The following is a 19,362-nucleotide window of genomic DNA, read 5'->3' as shown; positions in this document are numbered from 1 at the left end:
CATCAAGACTGCTCTTCTTTAGGAGAGGCTTTATGACCGCAGTTTTCAAAGACATTGGGAATGTTCCAGATTGAAGCGACATGTTAACATAATCTTGCGTCAATCCATTTTCTTTTTGTTGCATTCGTTTGCTAATCTACTCCAAGTCCGACTCCTGAACACACATATTTAAAATTGTGTAACCTACATTTTCCTTCAGATACAAGTTGGGGTCATGGCAGTCAAATTGACGCCTGAGTCGTCGTTGCTGATGCTGATTTTGCTAGTGCTGCTGTTAATACCCGTGATCGTTATTGGTAAATTATTGATCTATTTGAATAATATGTATGTCTTTTAAATAGCTATAACAATACTGTATTTGCTATTTGGACAGTTGTACTAATCGTGTACAAGAAAAAGCAGAACCAGCTGACCACTCGGATGAACAGTTTGATGGAAAACCTGGAGATGGACATCAGGAATGACATCAGACAAGGTGAGGAACTAGACCCAGATCACAAAAAGTCAAACCCGTGTTTAAGCCGTCCCAGGTCCAAAACATTCACATACTAGCGTCAATTAATATGGATGTAAATGTTAGCCTAAGCTGCGTTTGGTCTAATTAGCGCTTACCATTTCCTCTCATAGGCTTCATTGACTTACAGACAGAAAAGGCAGATCTTTTGGAGAATGTCAGCACTATTCCTTTTCTCGACTACAAGCATTTTGCCTCCAGGATATTTTTCCCCGAGGTACAGTCCGTTTGCGTCCTCACCCACAATCATAACTTCTGTACAATCAAATAATGACACGCTTTCCCTTCTTTTAGAGTGAAGCTCTGATGAAATCCTGTGTTAACGATATCGGTCAGGTGAGACACTGCAAAATTGCACCTTTTTTCATAGTTTTGGCCGGAGTGCAACTTATACTTATATTTATACTATATACATAATTATACTCCGGTGCGACTTATATGTGATATTATTTGTTATTTTCACACTTGCAACCGCATTTCATACTCCAGTGCAACTTATACATGTTTTTTTCTTCTCTATTATGCATCGGTGCGACTTATAGTCCGGAAAATACGGTAGTTTTGTTGAATAGGTTTTTTTTATTTTCCCTTTTTTTATTTATAGTCGTGTTCATCTTATACTGTTTCTACATTTGGAGAACATAGCATAACTGTATCTTGTTTTATTTGAGTCTGGATGCATTTGAAATATCACTCTTTGTGTTACATGTTCTGCATCAGTAGATTCAGTACTTAAACACATCCCGACTGAAATGTCAGCGTAGACATATTTTGTTTGCAGCTTTAACTGCTTTTGTCGTTCCATATTTTCAGGACGGTGTGGTGGTCCAGCTCGATGAGTGCTGTTTGGGTCTGTCCAAACTGATTCGGGATCAGTTCTTCCTCATGTCCATGGTTCACACATTGGAGGAGCAGAACAACTTCTCCATCAAAGACAAGTAAAAGAATAATATTTTTATACACATTCCACTGAACCCAATGTAGTGTTATATACGTTTGTATATTGTTCTGTAGTTAAGACACAAGTGCGTTTTTTACCTACCCTAACTCCGCCCACTTCTCTTCGCTCACTTCAAAACAGGAAGACTTTTTTACTCTATTATTTAGCTGCTTTAGATCAGTATTTCAGTTTGCAGGGGAGAAAATGTAAAATGGCTGACGTATTTTCCAGACTATAAGTCGCACCTTTTTTCATAGTTTTGGCCGGTGTGTAACATTTATACTTATATACTTATACTCTGGAGCGACGTATATGTGATATTATCTGTTATTTTCACACTTGCAACTGCATTTCATACTCCAGTGCGACTTATATATGTTTTTTTCTCTATTATGCATTTTTTGGCTGGTGCGACTTATAGTCCGGTGCGACTTATAGTCCAGAAACTACGGTAGTTTAATTCTAAAAAACATGATATGTCAATTTAATCATAAACATAATGAGTCACAATAGGTTCACAAGTTTTTCAGAGGGATTATTCTACAGAGAGAATTCTAATAGTGGAGTATTTCTTGTGGAAAAACCCCACCCAGATACATGGAGACTCTTCACAGAAAAGCCTGGGCGACCTGGGAATCGAATCCGGAACCTTCTTGCTGTGAAGCGAGAGTGCTAGAAACCCAGCCACCGGGCCACTTCCTAATTATACACCGAAGCATTGCAACAGAATTGTGGCTAGTTGAAACCCTAATTGACTTGCATTCCCCCACTGCAGTTATTACAGTGTGTGACGTTCCCCCACTGCCGTTATAACAGTTATAACAGTGTGTGACATTCCCCCGCTGCCGTTATAACAGTGTGTGACGTTCCCCCGCTGCAGTTATAACAGTTATAACAGTGTGTGACGTTCCCCCGCTGCCGTTATAACAGTGTGTGACATTCCCCGCTGCAGTTATAACAGTTATAACAGTGTGTGACATTCCCCCGCTGCAGTTATAACAGTTATAACAGTGTGTGACATTCCCCCGCTGCCGTTATAACAGTGTGTGACGTTCCCCCGCTGCAGTTATAACAGTTATAACAGTGTGTGACGTTCCCCCGCTGCCGTTATAACAGTGTGTGACATTCCCCGCTGCAGTTATAACAGTTATAACAGTGTGTGACATTCCCCCGCTGCAGTTATAACAGTTATAACAGTGTGTGACGTTCCCCCGCTGCCGTTATAACAGTGTGTGACATTCCCCGCTGCAGTTATAACAGTTATAACAGTGTGTGACATTCCCCCGCTGCCGTTATAACAGTTATAACAGTGTGTGACATTCCCCCGCTGCAGTTATAACAGTTATAACAGTGTGTGACGTTCCCCCGCTGCCGTTATAACAGTGTGTGACATTCCCCGCTGCAGTTATAACAGTTATAACAGTGTGTGACATTCCCCCGCTGCCGTTATAACAGTTATAACAGTGTGTGACGTTCCCCCGCTGCAGTTATAACAGTTATAACAGTGTGTGACATTCCCCCGCTGCCGTTATAACAGTTATAACAATGTGTGACATTCCCCCGCTGCAGTTATAACAGTGTGTGACATTCCCCCGCTGCAGTTATAACAGTTATAACAGTGTGTGACATTCCCCCGCTGCAGTTATAACAGTTATAACAGTGTGTGACGTTCCCCCGCTGCAGTTATAACAGTTATAACAGTGTATGACATTCCCCCGCTGCAGTTATAACAGTTATAACAGTATGTGACGGAATGGAGAATCTATGAAAATAGTCATCTGTGGTCTCGTCTGGCCTTTGTTTACACCCCAGGAGGGCTTCAGGGTCATATTTGATTGGAAAGGCCTCAGTCATGGCCGTGTTCAGCCCCTTTATAGCCGCAATGTATCCCACATTGTGTTCATAGACTGGTTTGTCGGCCCGCATGTCATTAGGTGGAATGGCTCCTTTAATTTTTGTAAAATCGCTTGTCCTCAGAGCAGATAGTAAAAAAAATTCTACATTCTAACCCGGAAGGTCTTAGCTCTAGGCAAAATTCTTCGAATTCTCTAGCAAATGTAGTCCCATTGGGCACTGGGTCAGGCAGGGCTTTGGAGTTGGCCAGGACCTCTTCTGGGCTCCAGTGTCTATAAACAAACATCTGTCCCTCCAGGCCTGCCACCTCCACCATTGGCAAGGACATGTGTGGTCTGGTATCTTGTCCTGTCCGTAGAAGGTTAGTTATCCTGTTCGTGACGCCAAATTGTTATGGCAGTTTCCTGTAAACAATGATCAAGTAAAGAGTAACCAGGCAATAACTTGAAGCAGAAACAGAGTCTCTCGGTCTCTCTCAAAAGGTGGAAGTTTATTCACGTGCACAGTGGATAAACACCCTCTCTCACCCTAAGACAAGGTCGTTCTGTCCCTACCTCACTTTACAATTACAAAGTACACCTTTTATAGGTGGTAACAAACATAACATAATCACAACCCAAATCAGCCCAAAAAGAGATAGACCAGACTATCACGTCTGTGACGGTTCCAGCCATCTCTTCAGAGGTTTAATCAAAGACCATTTCCACACCGAATCCGGTCCTGACGCATTAATTGATGATTAAGAGGCGCCGGACAGTAGATATTCAGTATAATCAGGACCCCATATTCTTATCCCATCTGCACACAGGAGAACAACAAAGATATTAATTCCGTGACATGTCATGGCCTAAAACAACATTAGAATGACATGACATGACCCATTTTCTGCCATTACAGTTCCCCCGCTGCAGTTATAACAGTTATAACAGTTATAACAGTATGTGACATTCCCCCGCTGCAGTTAGAACAGTATGTGACGTTCCCCCGCTGCAGTTATAACAGTTATATCAGTTATAACAGTATTTGACATTCCCCGCTGCAGTTATAACAGTTATAACAATATGTTATGTTCCCCCGCTGCAGTTATAACAGTATGTGACGTTCCCCCGCTGCAGTTATAACAGTTATAACAATATGTTACGTTCTCCCGCTGCAGTTATAACAGTTATAACAGTGTGTGACGTTCCCCCGCTGCAGTTATAACAGTTATAACAGTATTCGACGTTCCCCGCTGCAGTTATAACAGTTATAACAATATGTTACGTTCTCCCGCTGCAGTTATAACAGTATGTGACATTCCCCCGCTGCAGTTATAACAGTTATAACAGTGTGTGACGTTCCCCCGCTGCAGTTGTAACAGTTATAACAGTGTGTGACGTTCCCCCACTGCAGTTATAACAGTTATAACAGTTATAACAGTATTCGACGTTCCCCGCTGCAGTTATAACAGTTATAACAATATGTTACGTTCTCCCGCTGCAGTTATAACAGTATGTGACATTCCCCCGCTGCAGTTATAACAGTTATAACAGTGTGTGACGTTCCCCCGCTGCAGTTATAACAGTTATAACAGTGTGTGACGTTCCCCCACTGCAGTTATAACAGTTATAACAGTTATAACAGTATTCGACGTTCCCCGCTGCAGTTATAACAGTTATAACAATATGTTACGTTCTCCCGCTGCAGTTATAACAGTATGTGACGTTCCCCCGCTGCAGTTATAACAGTTATAACAGTTATAACAGTGTGTCACGTTCCTCCGCTGCAGTTATAACAGTTATAACAGTGTGTGACGTTCCCCCACTGCAGTTATAACAGTTATAACAGTTATAACAGTATGTGATGTTCCCCCGCTGCAGTTATAACAGTTATAACAGTGTGTGACGTTCCCCCACTGCAGTTATAACAGTTATAACAGTTATAACAGTTATAACAGTATGTGACGTTCCTCCGCTGCAGTTATAACAGTTATAACAGTTATAACAATATGTGACGTTCCCCCGCTGCAGTTATAACAGTTATAACAGTGTGTCACGTTCCTCCGCTGCAGTTATAACAGTTATAACAGTGTGTGACGTTCCCCCGCTGCAGTTATAACAGTTATAACAGTGTGTGACGTTCCCCCACTGCAGTTATAACAGTTATAACAGTTATAACAGTATGTGACGTTCCTCCGCTGCAGTTATAACAGTTATAACAGTTATAACAATATGTGACGTTCCCCCGCTGCAGTTATAACAGTTATAACAGTATGTGACATTCCCCACTGCAGTTATAACAATTATAACAATATGTTACGTTCCCCCGCTGCAGTTGTAACAGTATGTGACGTTCCCCTGCTGCAGTTATAACAGTTATAACAGTTATAACTGTTATAACAGTTATAACAGTTATAACAGTATGTGACATTCCCCCGCTGCAGTTATAACAGTTATAACAGTATTCGACGTTCCCCGCTGCAGTTATAACAGTTATAACAATATGTTACGTTCTCCCGCTGCAGTTATAACAGTATGTGATGTTCCCCCGCTGCAGTTATAACAGTTATAACAGTGTGTGACGTTCCCCCACTGCAGTTATAACAGTTATAACAGTTATAACAGTTATAACAGTTATAACAGTATTTGACATTCCCCCGCTGCAGTTATAACAGTTATAACAGTTATAACTGTTATAACAGTTAGAACAGTTATAACTGTTATAACAGTATTTGACATTCCCCCGCTGCAGTTATAACAGTTATAACAGTATGTGACATTCCCCCGCTGCAGTTATAACAGTTATAACAGTATTCGACGTTCCCCGCTGCAGTTATAACAGTTATAACAATATGTTACGTTCTCCCGCTGCAGTTATAACAGTATGTGACGTTCCCCCGCTGCAATTATAACAGTTATAATAGTTATAACAGTTATAACAGTATGTGACGTTCCCCCGCTGCAGTTATAACAGTTATAACAGTTATAACAGTTATAACAGTTATAACAGTGTGTCACGTTCCTCCGCTGCAGTTATAACAGTTATAACAGTGTGTGACGTTCCCCCACTGCAGTTATAACAGTTATAACAGTTATAACAGTTATAACAGTATGTGACGTTCCCCCGCTGCAGTTATAACAGTTATAACAGTTATAACAGTTATAACAGTTATAACAGTGTGTCACGTTCCTCCGCTGCAGTTATAACAGTTATAACAGTGTGTGACGTTCCCCCGCTGCAGTTATAACAGTTATAACAGTGTGTGACGTTCCCCCACTGCAGTTATAACAGTTATAACAGTATGTGACATTCCCCGCTGCAGTTATAACAGTTATAACAATATGTTACGTTCTCCCGCTGCAGTTGTAACAGTTATAACAGTATGTGACATTCCCCTGCTGCAGTTATAACAGTTATAACAGTTATAACTGTTATAACAGTTATAACAGTATGTGACATTCCCCCGCTGCAGTTATAACAGTATGTGACGTTCCCCCGCTGCAGTTATAACAGTTATAACAGTATTCGACGTTCCCCGCTGCAGTTATAACAATATGTTACGTTCTCCCGCTGCAGTTATAACAGTATGTGATGTTCCCCCGCTGCAGTTATAACAGTTATAACAGTGTGTGACGTTCCCCCACTGCAGTTATAACAGTTATAACAGTTATAACAGTTATAACAGTATTTGACATTCCCCCGCTGCAGTTATAACAGTATGTGACATTCCCCCTCTGCAGTTATAACATTTATAACAGTATTCGACGTTCCCCGCTGCAGTTATAACAGTTATAACAATATGTTACGTTCTCCCGCTGCAGTTATAACAGTATGTGACGTTCCCCCGCTGCAGTTATAACAGTTATAACAGTTATAACAGTATGTGATGTTCCCCCGCTGCAGTTATAACAGTTATAACAATATGTTACGTTCTCCCGCTGCAGTTATAACAGTATGTGACGTTCCCCCGCTGCAGTTATAACAGTTATAACAGTTATAACAGTATGTGACGTTCCCCCGCTGCAGTTATAACAGTTATAACAGTTATAACAGTATGTGATGTTCCCCCGCTGCAGTTATAACAGTTATAACAGTATTTGACATTCCCCCGCTGCAGTTATAACAGTTATAACAGTTATAACAGTATGTGATGTTCCCCCGCTGCAGTTATAACAGTTATAACAGTTATAACAGTGTGTGACGTTCCCCTGCTGCTGTTATAACAGTTGTAACAGTATGTGACGTTCCCCCGCTGCTGTTATAACAGTTATAACAGTTGTAACTGTTATAACAATATTTGACATTCCCCCACTGCAGTTATAACAGTTATAACAGTTGTAACTGTTATAACAATATTTGACATTCCCCCACTGCAGTTATAACAGTTATAACAGTTATAACAGTATGTGACGTTCCCCCGCTGCAGTTATAACAGTTATAACAGTTATAACAGTATTTGACATTCCCCCGCTGCAGTTATAACAGTTATAACAGTTATAACAGTATGTGACGTTCCCCTGCTGCTGTTATAACAGTTGTAACAGTATGTGACGTTCCCCCGCTGCTGTTATAACAGTTATAACAGTATGTGACGTTCCCCCGATGCAGTTATAACAGTTAGAACAGTTATACCAGTATGTGACGTTCCCCCGCTGCAGTTATAACAGTTAGAACAGTTATAACAGTATGTGACGTTCCCCTGCTGCAGTTATAACAGTTATAACAGTAAGTGACATTCTGCTGGTCCCAGGTGTGCGCTGGCGTCCCTGCTCACTGTAGCGCTCCACAGTGACCTGAGTTACCTGACTGAGGTGATGGGGCTTTTACTGAAGGACCTGATGCAGCGGAGCGGTCACACTCAGCCCAAACTCTTCCTGAGGCGCACCGAGTCCACGGTGGAGAAACTACTCACCAACTGGATGTCCATCTGTCTCTACGGCTTCCTCAGGGTGAGTTTCACAGGGAAACATAGAGAACTTTAACTTTCAAACAGTTGTCCTGTTTCATAAAGTGAAGGCATCAGTTGTAGAGGCTTACCGGTAATTATTAAACTGGATTTGCCGGATTATAAATCGCACCTTTTTACATGGCCGTGCGACTTATACTCCGGAGCAACTTATATGTGATATTATTTGTTATTTTCACACTGGCAACCGCATTTCACATGAGGGCTCTCTAGGACGCTCTAGGCTCTAAGCAAAGCAGAAGAAGAATCAGCACTTCCTCTACCTGCAGAGTTTGGAAGAAGAATTGAATGGATTTAGTGATTTGGGGTAATACTGATGCTTTGGTAAACTTGTTAGCATGTTCTTTATGCTATAGTTATCTGAATAACTGTTAATATGTTACGTTAACATACCAGACACTTACCACAGTTCTGTCTGTGCCTCATGTAGCTGAAGGTGTTACGTTAGCATACGTAAACCTATTCAACATGTTCTCTCATCTGTTATTATTTTAAATTGCATTTCAAGATAAAATGTCTGTTCTTGGTCTTGGATTTTTTCAAATAAATTTCCCAAAATTTCAAAAATGCGACTTATACTCCAGTGCGACTTATATATGTTTTTTTTCTTCTTTATTTTGCATTTTTTTGTCTGGTGCGATTTATACTCCGGAAAATACAGTATAAGATTAGAAATACTGTTTACGTGTTTGGACCCTATCACAAAAATACTTTTCGGGGGGGTTCTCTATTTAGAGTTTATTGATAAAACAATATAGAGGTGTATTGTCTCAGAACATGCTGTAAGAGTTACTACCTGCTTATAACAAAGATGGCTTGTAATGTGCCAATCATGTATAATTAACGCTACTGGATCTCTCTGTCCACCATGTCACATTTGCGTGGGCCTGGCTCAGCACTGACCTTGCTCCCCGTCCCGTCTGTGTGCAGGAGGGTGTGGGCCAGCAGCTCTTCCTCCTGGTCAGTGCTCTCTCGCAGCAGATCTCCAAAGGCCCCGTGGACTGTGTGACCGAGAAGGCTCTGTACACACTGAACGAGGACTGGCTCCTATGGCAGGCCCAGGACTTCCAGCCGCTGGTAATAAGCACATTACACTTTTAGAGTATTCGGCTTCTTGTAATCCACACCAACCATTCTAAAACAGCTTTTCATTTGGTGTTAGCCTTGCAATTTTGCTTCAAACGCTACAGTTTAAGTCAAATCCTTATTTTAATGTAACTTTTAGTCTTGCTTTCCACTACATATTGCCAAATGTTTGTTATCGCAATACCAGCTGACACAACCAAACCATATTGGAATAATGCTCAATGCTGAGGAGAATTGCAGAGTAAGATGTATATGTTAAATACCCACAGTTAAAAAGCTAAAACAGAACTTATTATTTCAGTTCTATTCACTTCACACACAGTAATGAGACGATGAAGAGGAACTACAACTCGCTTCAAATCTATTGTTTTCTATTTATTGAGGTTACTAAAAGTGCAAGACATAATCATGTGTGGGGTTATAACATGTTAACTCAATTATGCATTATTCATTTGCTCCTCATATGCAATTTTAAAGCTTTTAGCATTAACAAGTGAATATGTTTCGTTTGTAAAGATAGTATTAATAAAATGCATGTATAGTCAAATGCATAAATTACAAAGATTTTGTTATGACATAATCCAGCAGTAATAATTGGTGTAACTGTGTAAAGTTGTGCTCAGTGACTTACATTACAGGAAGTGCAACACGCTTCTGAAACCTGTAAAGAACACATGAACCGCTGAAAACCTGTATTTGTTTGGTTCAAATTTTGGACAAAATTGTTATACCAAAAGTAGTGAACATTGTCTCTAAAACTACCAAACTGTGAAAATGCCACACCCGGACAGTTCTATGATAAGAGTGTTTTCAGAATGCAACAGTTGAAAGAAATGTATGTCAAAATCAAACATTGCACTGATATTGTGAAGTCTCTATTGCACAAGCTTCTCAGAAGTGCCGCTTAACAAATGTTGGCGGAGGCTGAAACCACAAACGCGTGTGTTCCTGGTTTGTGGTCTGCGCGGGGCGGGGCACACTTTCGGCTCAGATCTGGCACTAGTAGAAAAATGGAATATGACTACAATTCAAGCCATATAAAAGTTAAGAACATTGTACTGTTTGCATAGTTTGTATTGGGGCTAATAAAGACCCTGACATTCACATGCAGTTTTATCAACTTTTATTTAATATTTCTGACACCATCAACCGGTTGTTGCAATACAGGCATGAAAAACAGTTGGCTACAGTTAAGATAAAGGAGAAGTCAAACTGGTGTCACAATTGTAAGCCATGATGGACAAAATGAAATGCAATGTAACGTATCAGTAAACATTACATTACATTTGCATGGCCAGTAAGTATAATCAGATGACCAAATACCATCTTTAACATTGTTTCATGTTTGTTTTTGCCACATTTGTTCGGCCTTGTGTCCAGCAGTGTCCTCAAACCTGGGTCAAGTGAGAGATGAACCCAGGCAAAGGCTAATGAGGTCCGTCTGTAAGGAAGAGAAAAGAGATTGAACGACCCGTGACGAGGCAGGACTAGCTCAGGGACGTATAGATATTACCTCCTCAGGCTAGTACATTCAGATTGAAAATGACCTGTGGTTTGCAGTCACATCCTGATGCCAGTTTGTATGCATCATTCTCCTTGTCAAAACCTTTGCGCGTGAGAATAGTCAGAAATATAGCCGCAAGCGGCAATGATCGGCCCTCGCCACGCCGCCGCCACGCCGCCGCCGCCACGCCGCAAGAGGAGGGGGCGCTAACGCGCCCCAATTGTCCTTTTATTACGCCTACTGCTGAATCTGTGACGCTGTCACATCTTCTCCCCTTTGTTTTACCATCAAAAAGCAATTTTATTTTGAATTCTTGGCAAAATGTGCGGCTTTGCCGCACAGACACCGTGACTCTTTGAATAAAAATGTGGATAACTTTTGATGGTCCACCCCTGAAGATGAGTCTCACCAAATTTCAGGTTAATATGGCTGACGCCCTAAGAGGAGTTTGTGAAAGTCTAAAGTGTAAACATGTTCTGGCGATTTCCCCATTGGAATAACATGGAAGGTTTCGGTCATCGTTACGGCAAAGCCATAACAATTATGACATGGGTCTCATTGACTTTTTTGATGGGGATGCCAAAATTGAGTTGTGTGTCAAATTTCATATAATTTCGCAAAACTAAATATTTAACCTCCATATAAAATCTGTAGGGGGCGCTGTGGCTCCAAATTAATTTATTTCACTTCAAGTAGGTTTAGGGCAAAGAGTTTAACAACTGATTCTAATTTGACACAATTCTGACTTTATCTGCGCAAACGGCAGAAATGTTAAATTTGGGAGATTTCTGAAATTCTTGCTACAGTTTGCGGCTTCGCCGCACAGAGACCGTGACAGGTATCAATGTAATTTGGATAACTTTTGATATCACACTCCTCAGTAGCATTTTCACCAAATTTCAGCTTTTTAGGGCCAACGCCCTGGGAGGAGTTCGTAAAAGTACGACGTTTGGAAAAACTCCGAAGTCATGTTTAGCCATTTTTGAAGCAATATGGCCGACATTTGGTTGGGCGGACGGCGTTGCCGTAATAATATTTTTTACTTCTCTTGTCACCATCTACCTCTGCGCCAAATTTCATGATTCTACGATCAGATTTTTTTTTGGGTCATTTCCCATCTCTCAATGCATTTTTGGTACATTTGGGGGCGCTGACGCGCCAATTTTTTTAATTTTAGAAAAGGGAAATAGCCAGAATGTAGAGAGGCACGATTTTTAGAGGTGTGCAAATTTTTGTGACTTTTCGTCAATGTTCACTGGGTGAAAAATAAGGGGGTTGGTCCCGAGAAGAAAGAAAGAAAGAATAATATTCCGATGCGAAAACAATGTTTCCCATTTTTCAAATATCATAAACTATACATTTTCGGAAAGCGCTCGCGCTTTCCTACCTCATGGTGTGGGTCCCTGGTCACTGACGGGTACTTTCGTTAATTTTGAGTGGGCTCCGCCCACTTTGTGTTTTTGGCCCTCTAAACAGTAATAATGTTCAATTTTTGCATTACATGCTTATATGCACGGAACATGCAAGAGATGGGGAACGTATTTGTGAGCTACTTAGTGCAAATGAGTGCTTCGCGGTCGTCATCTCAATGTAAAGTGCTCGTTTAGTGCGCACTTTTGCACGGGCTTCGCCCGTTTACAACGGTAATGTTCCATTTTCCTACTACTAATTAGTATGCACGGGGCGTGCATGAGTGAAGGAGTGCGTTAGTGAGTGTTTGGAAGTGGGCGAGCGCTTCGCGCTCGATTTCGTGCGCACTACGTGCGCACTTTCGCAGCCGTGCTTCGCACGGCCTTACGAGATTAATAGGCCTCTCGCCAGCTTGTGGCGCTCGGGCCTAATAATAAAAATAATAATATTTTTAGCAAAAACAATTTAGCCGTTTCCACTATAACAACAAATTATACATCGTTTGAAAGCTCTAAGCCTTCTCGATGCCGCCATGGGGTGGAATCATCATTACGAGCGCTTACGCGCTCGTCACTCCCTATTCCGTCGGGATGCCCCGCCCACTCCCCATAGACTTCCATTGATTTGAGCAGATACAAGCATGGCCCATGCCTGCGGCATGGATTCTCGCGTACGGGACGATGCCAGGAGGGTTTTTGGAGGAATGCAGCGCTTCGCACTGCTGTTGTCAACAATTAGTGAATGGGCTACGCCCATTCACTAATTGTTGACTATTTCTGTCATAGCAGGAGTAAGTATGCATGATCCATGCCTTCGGCATGGGCTAGTTCACTGTACTTGCCAGGGGCGACGGGGTACCAAACATGCGGGCTACCAAACATGCTTATATGCACGGAACATGCAAGAGATGGGGAACGTATTCGTGAGGTGCAAATGAGTGCTTTTGCGGTCGTCATCTCAATGTAAAATGCTCGTTTAGTGCGCACTTTTGCACGGGCTTCGCCCGTTTACAACGGTAATGTTCCATTTTCCTACTACTAATTAGTATGCACGGGGCGTGCATGAGTGAAGGAGTGCGTTAGTGAGTGTTTGGAAGTGGGCGAGCGCTTCACGCTCGATTTCGTGCGCACTACGTGCGCACTTTCGCAGCCGTGCTTCGCACGGCTTTACGAGATTAATAGGCCTCTCGCCAGCTTGTGGCGCTCGGGCCTAATAAAATCTGATTACTCTCTTCAGATGTGTTTGTTTCTATGACATTTCAATAACATGTTGACTGCAGAAATCAGATAATGATCAGATTTTCGGTCTGCATGAGAACATAGCCGGTGTGTGCTCAGTTTTGTCAGTTTGTCTTGGTGCAAACTAAAGGGGAAAAAGACATTCTTCTGAGCAGGGATATATATAATATTTGCTGTCTTTTGCTTATTGTGACCTGTCAAATTCTAATTGCAACTGAACTACAACTCTACTCCTGATAGTATTTGACTTTGTGTCGCTCTTACTACAACAGTGTGCTTCTTCAGAGAGTAAATGAGGCTAGACTATAGTAGTTTATCAAAATACATGTACGTTTCTGTTTAAAAAATAGTAATTGAACTACTTCTGTTTCTGTTTCCGTCACCGCACTCTTCCTTCCCTGCTCCGTCCTACTTCTCGGCTCCGTCGCCTCTAATCTAATGCCCCGCCCCTCGTCCCCTTGCAGTCCATTAGTGAGGGTTGACTTTAGCCACACCACCTCGGAGAGAGCGTTTGGCCCGGAGAGTGGTGGAAGTGGGAGCGAAAACCCACAGCGATCCGGAGCGTCGCCGCAGTCACATCATACATAACGATAAGACACCAGCCATACATCAACGTGACAGCGGCAGCTAATGCTCTGCAGACGCCCTCAACCACTGCCTCTGATCGTGATGCGGGAGCCAATGAATTGTTTTGTCAAAGCAGAAAACATATTAAGCAATCGAGTTTGAGGTTTGTGTGAGTGATGTAACGTTTATTTAAAGCTGTGTCATGTTTCTGGCAGGGTAGAGATATGATAGCGTTGCCTGGAATGTCAGCGTGTGTTGCCGGGTCAAGTTCAGATCAGATCTTCTGTGTGGAGAGGAAAGCCTGCTCACAATAACTGACCAATTGACCCATACAAACACCTGCGGGATTACAGTCCAGTACCTTCAGATTTAAAATGCAGTCAGCAGCAGTAGCAGCAGTGAGGATCAGACTGCAGGAAGACACCACCCTACAGGAAAGGACCAAACTGACACCTGAACACATATGTAAACTGTTGGACATCTGTCTGAACACCACTTACTTTCAATTCCGGGGACAATTTTACAGACAGATTCATGGCTGTGCCATGGGCTCGCCCGTCTCTCCCATAGTGGCCAACCTGTACATGGAGCACTTTGAGAAGAAGGCACTGTCCTCATTCTCAGGCATAGCCCCAAAACTGTGGCTCCGCTATGTCGATGATACTTTTGTAACAATCAAGAAACAAGAGCTGGAAACCTTCTCTGATCACATCAATGCTGTGGACCCACATATCAGGTTTACAAGAGAAGACGCTAAGGAGAATCGCTTGGCCTTTCTTGATTGTTCCACGATCAGAGGAGAGGACGGGAAACTCCAAATAGAAGTATATAGGAAACCTACACACACGGACCAGTATCTGCTCTTTGGTTCCAACCACCCACTACAGCACAAGCTGGGGGTGATCAGAACCTTACAACACAGAGCTCAAGGTGTGCCCACCAGCTCAGAGGGCAAGAAGAAAGAGGAAAAACATGTCCGAAATGCCCTCTCAGCCTGTGGTTACCCCGCTTGGGCTCTCAACAGAGTGAAGAGAACCAAGAAGCAGGACAAAAGGGAAACTGAACAGAGAAGGAAGGGTGTCTCTATCCCTTATGTGTCTGGCCTGTCGGAAAAACTGCAGAGAATTTTTAGACAACACGAAGTCCCTGTTTATTTTAAACCAGGAAACACTTTAAGACAAAAACTGGTTCACCCAAAGGACAAGTTGCCGACTCAAAAACAGAGCAATGTAGTTTATTCGATCCAATGCAGTGAAGAAAGCTGTAAAGAACGTTACATAGGTGAGACTAAACAGCCTCTACACAAGAGGCTTTATCAGCACAGAAGAAATACAAGTTCAGGACCACAGAGCGCCGTGCATCTCCATCTTGAAGCCTCTAATCACTCGTTTGAAGACGGTGAGGTGAAGGTTTTAAGCAGGGAGAAAAGATGGTTTGAAAGAGGAGTTAAGGAAGCTATTTTTGTTAAAAAAGAAAGACCTTCTTTAAACAGAAATGGAGGGCTTAGGTTTCATCTTCCTGTTATTTATAATGGGATTCTGAACCCCTGGAAAGGTAAAGGACATTCAGATGCTAATCAGGTACTCAGGGTGGTTGAGCCAGGGTCTCACAAAGACAAAGAGGACTCTAATAGCCCATTAAGATTCTGAATAGGCTAGCTCGGTAGATACAAGGGGGAGTTTCTGTTGAAACAAACAACTCTTTCTACTTCAGGAAGGCTCCTCCCAATGGGTGGGTCTTACCACAGAACAGTATTAATATCGGAGTTCTCGACCTAAATTCTGTTATTGACAATGACTCTTGGATGAGAGTCGAAACGTCTATTTTTTCAAACTGAGTCCAGATGACTACAACTGAAGCTTTTTCTACTAAGGAGTTGAAATGCGTCAAAAATCCTGATCTGGAAAAATAAATGGGAATACAAGAACATATAGTGTCTGCTTTATGACGCAGACACTCAATTATAACTATAAAGCAGACAAAAGCTTAGCATGTCTTTTAGTATACTATGGAACCTTTAATGAACCTTTAGTGTGTTGTGTGTTGTGTTTGGTGCAGAAGCTGAAGGTGCTGTTTGCCGTGGGCAGTGATGGGGAGATGTCGGAGCCTCTGGAGGTGGCTGCTCTCACCTGTGACACTGTGGACCAGGTCAAAGACAAGATCCTGACCACCTTCAGGACCAAGTTTGGCTTCCCGTACAACACCCCCCTCCGAGAGCTGTGCATCGGTAAGACCCTGATACCGCCCTGCATTGTCCGCCGCCGGTCCACACTACTGCCCCCTACTGATAAGAGCCAGGAGAGGCATGTTCCCGTTCTATTTCCTTAACTTGTTTTATGCTGAATGTACTGTCTTGTCAGAGTACGTGAGAGGGAATGCGTCTCTTCGTCTGGAGGAGGTGGATCTGAGCTCTGAGCGGCTGGGAGACGTGACCATGCTCAACACTATGAAGCATTACAAGGTCAGATACCGCAACTTACTCATTATTCACTCACTTCTCGGGTACATTATTCACTTACTTAACAGTCAGGCTTGTTGATAAACATATATTTAGCCCATGTATTTATTTCACACGTCAATAAAAATCAGAACAAAGTAAGTATACGTGTCTCCATAACTCAACTTTGTACAGAAAACACAATCATACATTCAGTTCTATTGATGGCCATGTAGCGTATATAGGAATGTATCAAAAATGCTTGTGGTTGTGAAATTATAGGTATGATTTACAGTATTATTATAAGTATCAGTGAGGCATTATAAGGTTGCAATTAAAAGGAGATCCCGGCAATGGTAAGGACACGAATACCAAGAGGAACAAAACTGGAGAGCAGCTTGTTTTAGAGGTCTGCACGTGCGCTCTGAGGACAACACAGCCTCAAACCACAATGAATAAACCTGTGTGGGAATCTCAGGTGTTTGCGGATGTGCAGAGGAGAAGCAACAGCAGTTTCAACAAGTGACATTAAAACTAGCTCTTAGAGACAAGTCTTTGATTGTAGCTAAGGCTCTGTTCACGTTACTAAATATGAGACTTCGAAATAACAGTATTTTAATAACCTAGAGCTCGTTTGTGTGATGATTGATCAGTGAAATAAGCCTAGTAAAGTACCTTTATTATGCATGGCAGTTTATCACAGTAAGATAATCATTTGCCTTCCTATTCAAACTGCTGAGGAGGAAAGTAGCATTTCTCAACACTAGTTACTCGAGTCTTGTCGCATCCTGTTGTTGAGCAATTACTTTGAGTGTCTGATACTTTTCTCTGATAAAGTTTTAATAGAGAGGAGGCACATGCTGAGTGCTGCTTTCTGATGCAGAGGAGTGGTCTTAATGGACGTCTAATACAATCAGAGCCGAGCAGTGCATCATGGGAGTTTCCTCGGGGCTGACACTGTCGGTCCAGGCCATGGTATTTATCGGAGTATCAAAGGTTCACCTGAGAGATGGAACAAACAGATTGTACCTCTTTATGGAGCAGTGTCTCATATGATTAGACCAGTTTCCTCCACACTGACACTTTTACACGTGCCTCGCCCACGGCAACAGTAGAGTCAACTTAATCTGCCACTGAGGTCCAACCTGGTCAGTTCTGGTGGTCTGGTCAGGGAAACCAGAGCACCTCCTGCTGTGGGGAAAGAGTAAATTACAGTGGTCATTTCGTTTGTTCCGCGTGTAAGTTAATTTGGACGCTCTTCATCTGCAACATGTTTACTTTTCTTTGTGTTTTCAGTTGTATAAAACATTTCTGAATATTGCACTACATAACTTCATATTTTATTTTATTATGTACATATAATGCTGTTTTCGTATAAAGTGTTTAATGTTTGTTGTCTGTGTTGCACTGAACCACCAGGACAAGTTTCTATGCTTGTGAATTTTTGTTCATTGACAAAAGGCAATAAACCATTTTCTGATTCTGATTCTGATTCTGATTCTGTTGCTGATGCTGATTCTGCTCCGTTCTTACAGATCCCGGACGGAGCCACCATCAAAGTACTCTCAAGCAAATGTCACGCTCCTCTCAAGCCTCAAGAAAGTGTCAAAGGTTTGGGACAATTTACATTACAAGAGTCATTTAAGCATCATCATTAACCAAAACCTTTCTTATCTAGATGACCAGGACTTTTCAGGGAAATATTTTCACTTGGTAAAGGATTGATAATAATAATAACATTTTTGCGTTTATCTACTAAGAAACCTCTGTATGCTGAAGCTGTGGTGTGTTTGTCAGATCAACCCTGATATAGTGGAGGATTTGAAAAAAACAGAGAGGAAGAAGCTGAAGTTGAAGGAAGTGCACCTTACGAAACTGCTGTCCACCAAAGTGAGAGGAAGTGGCATTTAACACACTTAAAAACACGACACGGGTCAAACTGAGAGAGGGAAACGAAACTAATGCTAATTCTAGTGCTAATTAATGTTCCTCTCAGCTAAAGATACTGTACTGTAGGTTTGTTTTTAGGTTTTCTATGTTCATGTTCAATTTATTTATAATTTCATTCTTTCATTTAATGCACTTTTTAATTTGTTACATACTACCTATTATTTTGTTTATTTAAATATGTTTCTTTTATAGCACAAAGTAGGCGTTTTTTTTTTATTGATTAAACTATGTGTCCCAAACCTTTCAGACTTTAAAGATTCCAACTTTAGTTGCCAAATATTTATTTTTATATTTTAATTTTACAAATGTCATCATATGTTGTATTAAATTCAAACAAATTATTATATCTGGAAATCATCATGCAATTCCCGCGTAAGTGGCTAAATATTGTTTAAAGGTGAAATATCATAATTTTTTCAGGCATTTAGTATTGAACTATAACACAAGTAGATCATCTTTTTACATTTCGGTTTCATAATAGAAACAGGTCCATTGACTTCCTGTTTAAAACTGCTGAACTCATAGTGACATTTCCCCACGATTTTCATTTTAGTTCAACATCACGTTTTATTTGTCCTATTTTTGTAACATTTTTTTATGTTGATTGAGGTTAATTAATTTGTTGACTGACTGTATCCCTGCCTTATCTGAACAGAGCATCCTTACAAATCACAAATAAAGACAATTATATATATTTATAAAAACATTCCCATTCTGTAATATCAGCACTTTAGATCATGGACACATTTTTCTTGCAGCATTAAAATCTGGGACCAGGACTGCAACAGTTTGGTCTTACGATGGTCTCTGTCCTTACGATGATATGATGATGTATTTCAAGACATATTTCATTTTTTTTCTTTTTTTCTTTCTAATTCATTTTTTATTGAAAGAATAAACACAGACCAATCAAAACT

The 19,362-nt window shown here is 41.4% G+C and overlaps 1 protein-coding gene across 1 annotated transcript in view; it reads left to right on the top strand.

Annotated features, from left to right (window-relative positions):
* Positions 1–19,362, top strand: part of plxnc1 (plexin C1) — a 32,174-nt gene that overhangs the window by 9,412 nt on the left and 3,400 nt on the right. Inside the window, exons 14-25 of the mRNA XM_072454984.1 lie at positions 200–296; positions 374–475; positions 628–731; positions 809–850; positions 1,328–1,452; positions 8,038–8,236; positions 9,184–9,330; positions 16,117–16,285; positions 16,419–16,519; positions 18,031–18,106; positions 18,174–18,208; positions 18,293–18,385. Of these exons, the coding sequence (XP_072311085.1) occupies positions 200–296; positions 374–475; positions 628–731; positions 809–850; positions 1,328–1,452; positions 8,038–8,236; positions 9,184–9,330; positions 16,117–16,285; positions 16,419–16,519; positions 18,031–18,106; positions 18,174–18,208; positions 18,293–18,385 (1,290 nt within the window). The remainder of the gene's footprint in view (positions 1–199; positions 297–373; positions 476–627; positions 732–808; positions 851–1,327; positions 1,453–8,037; positions 8,237–9,183; positions 9,331–16,116; positions 16,286–16,418; positions 16,520–18,030; positions 18,107–18,173; positions 18,209–18,292; positions 18,386–19,362) is intronic.

This window comes from Eucyclogobius newberryi, unplaced genomic scaffold (genome assembly GCF_026437365.1).
Source record: "Eucyclogobius newberryi isolate DKJ021-1_F unplaced genomic scaffold, fEucNew1.0.hap1 SCAF_2, whole genome shotgun sequence".
Lineage (NCBI taxonomy): Eukaryota > Metazoa > Chordata > Actinopteri > Gobiiformes > Gobiidae > Eucyclogobius > Eucyclogobius newberryi.
Note: the sequence above shows the minus strand (reverse complement) of the source record. Positions and strands in the feature narration are given on the sequence as shown.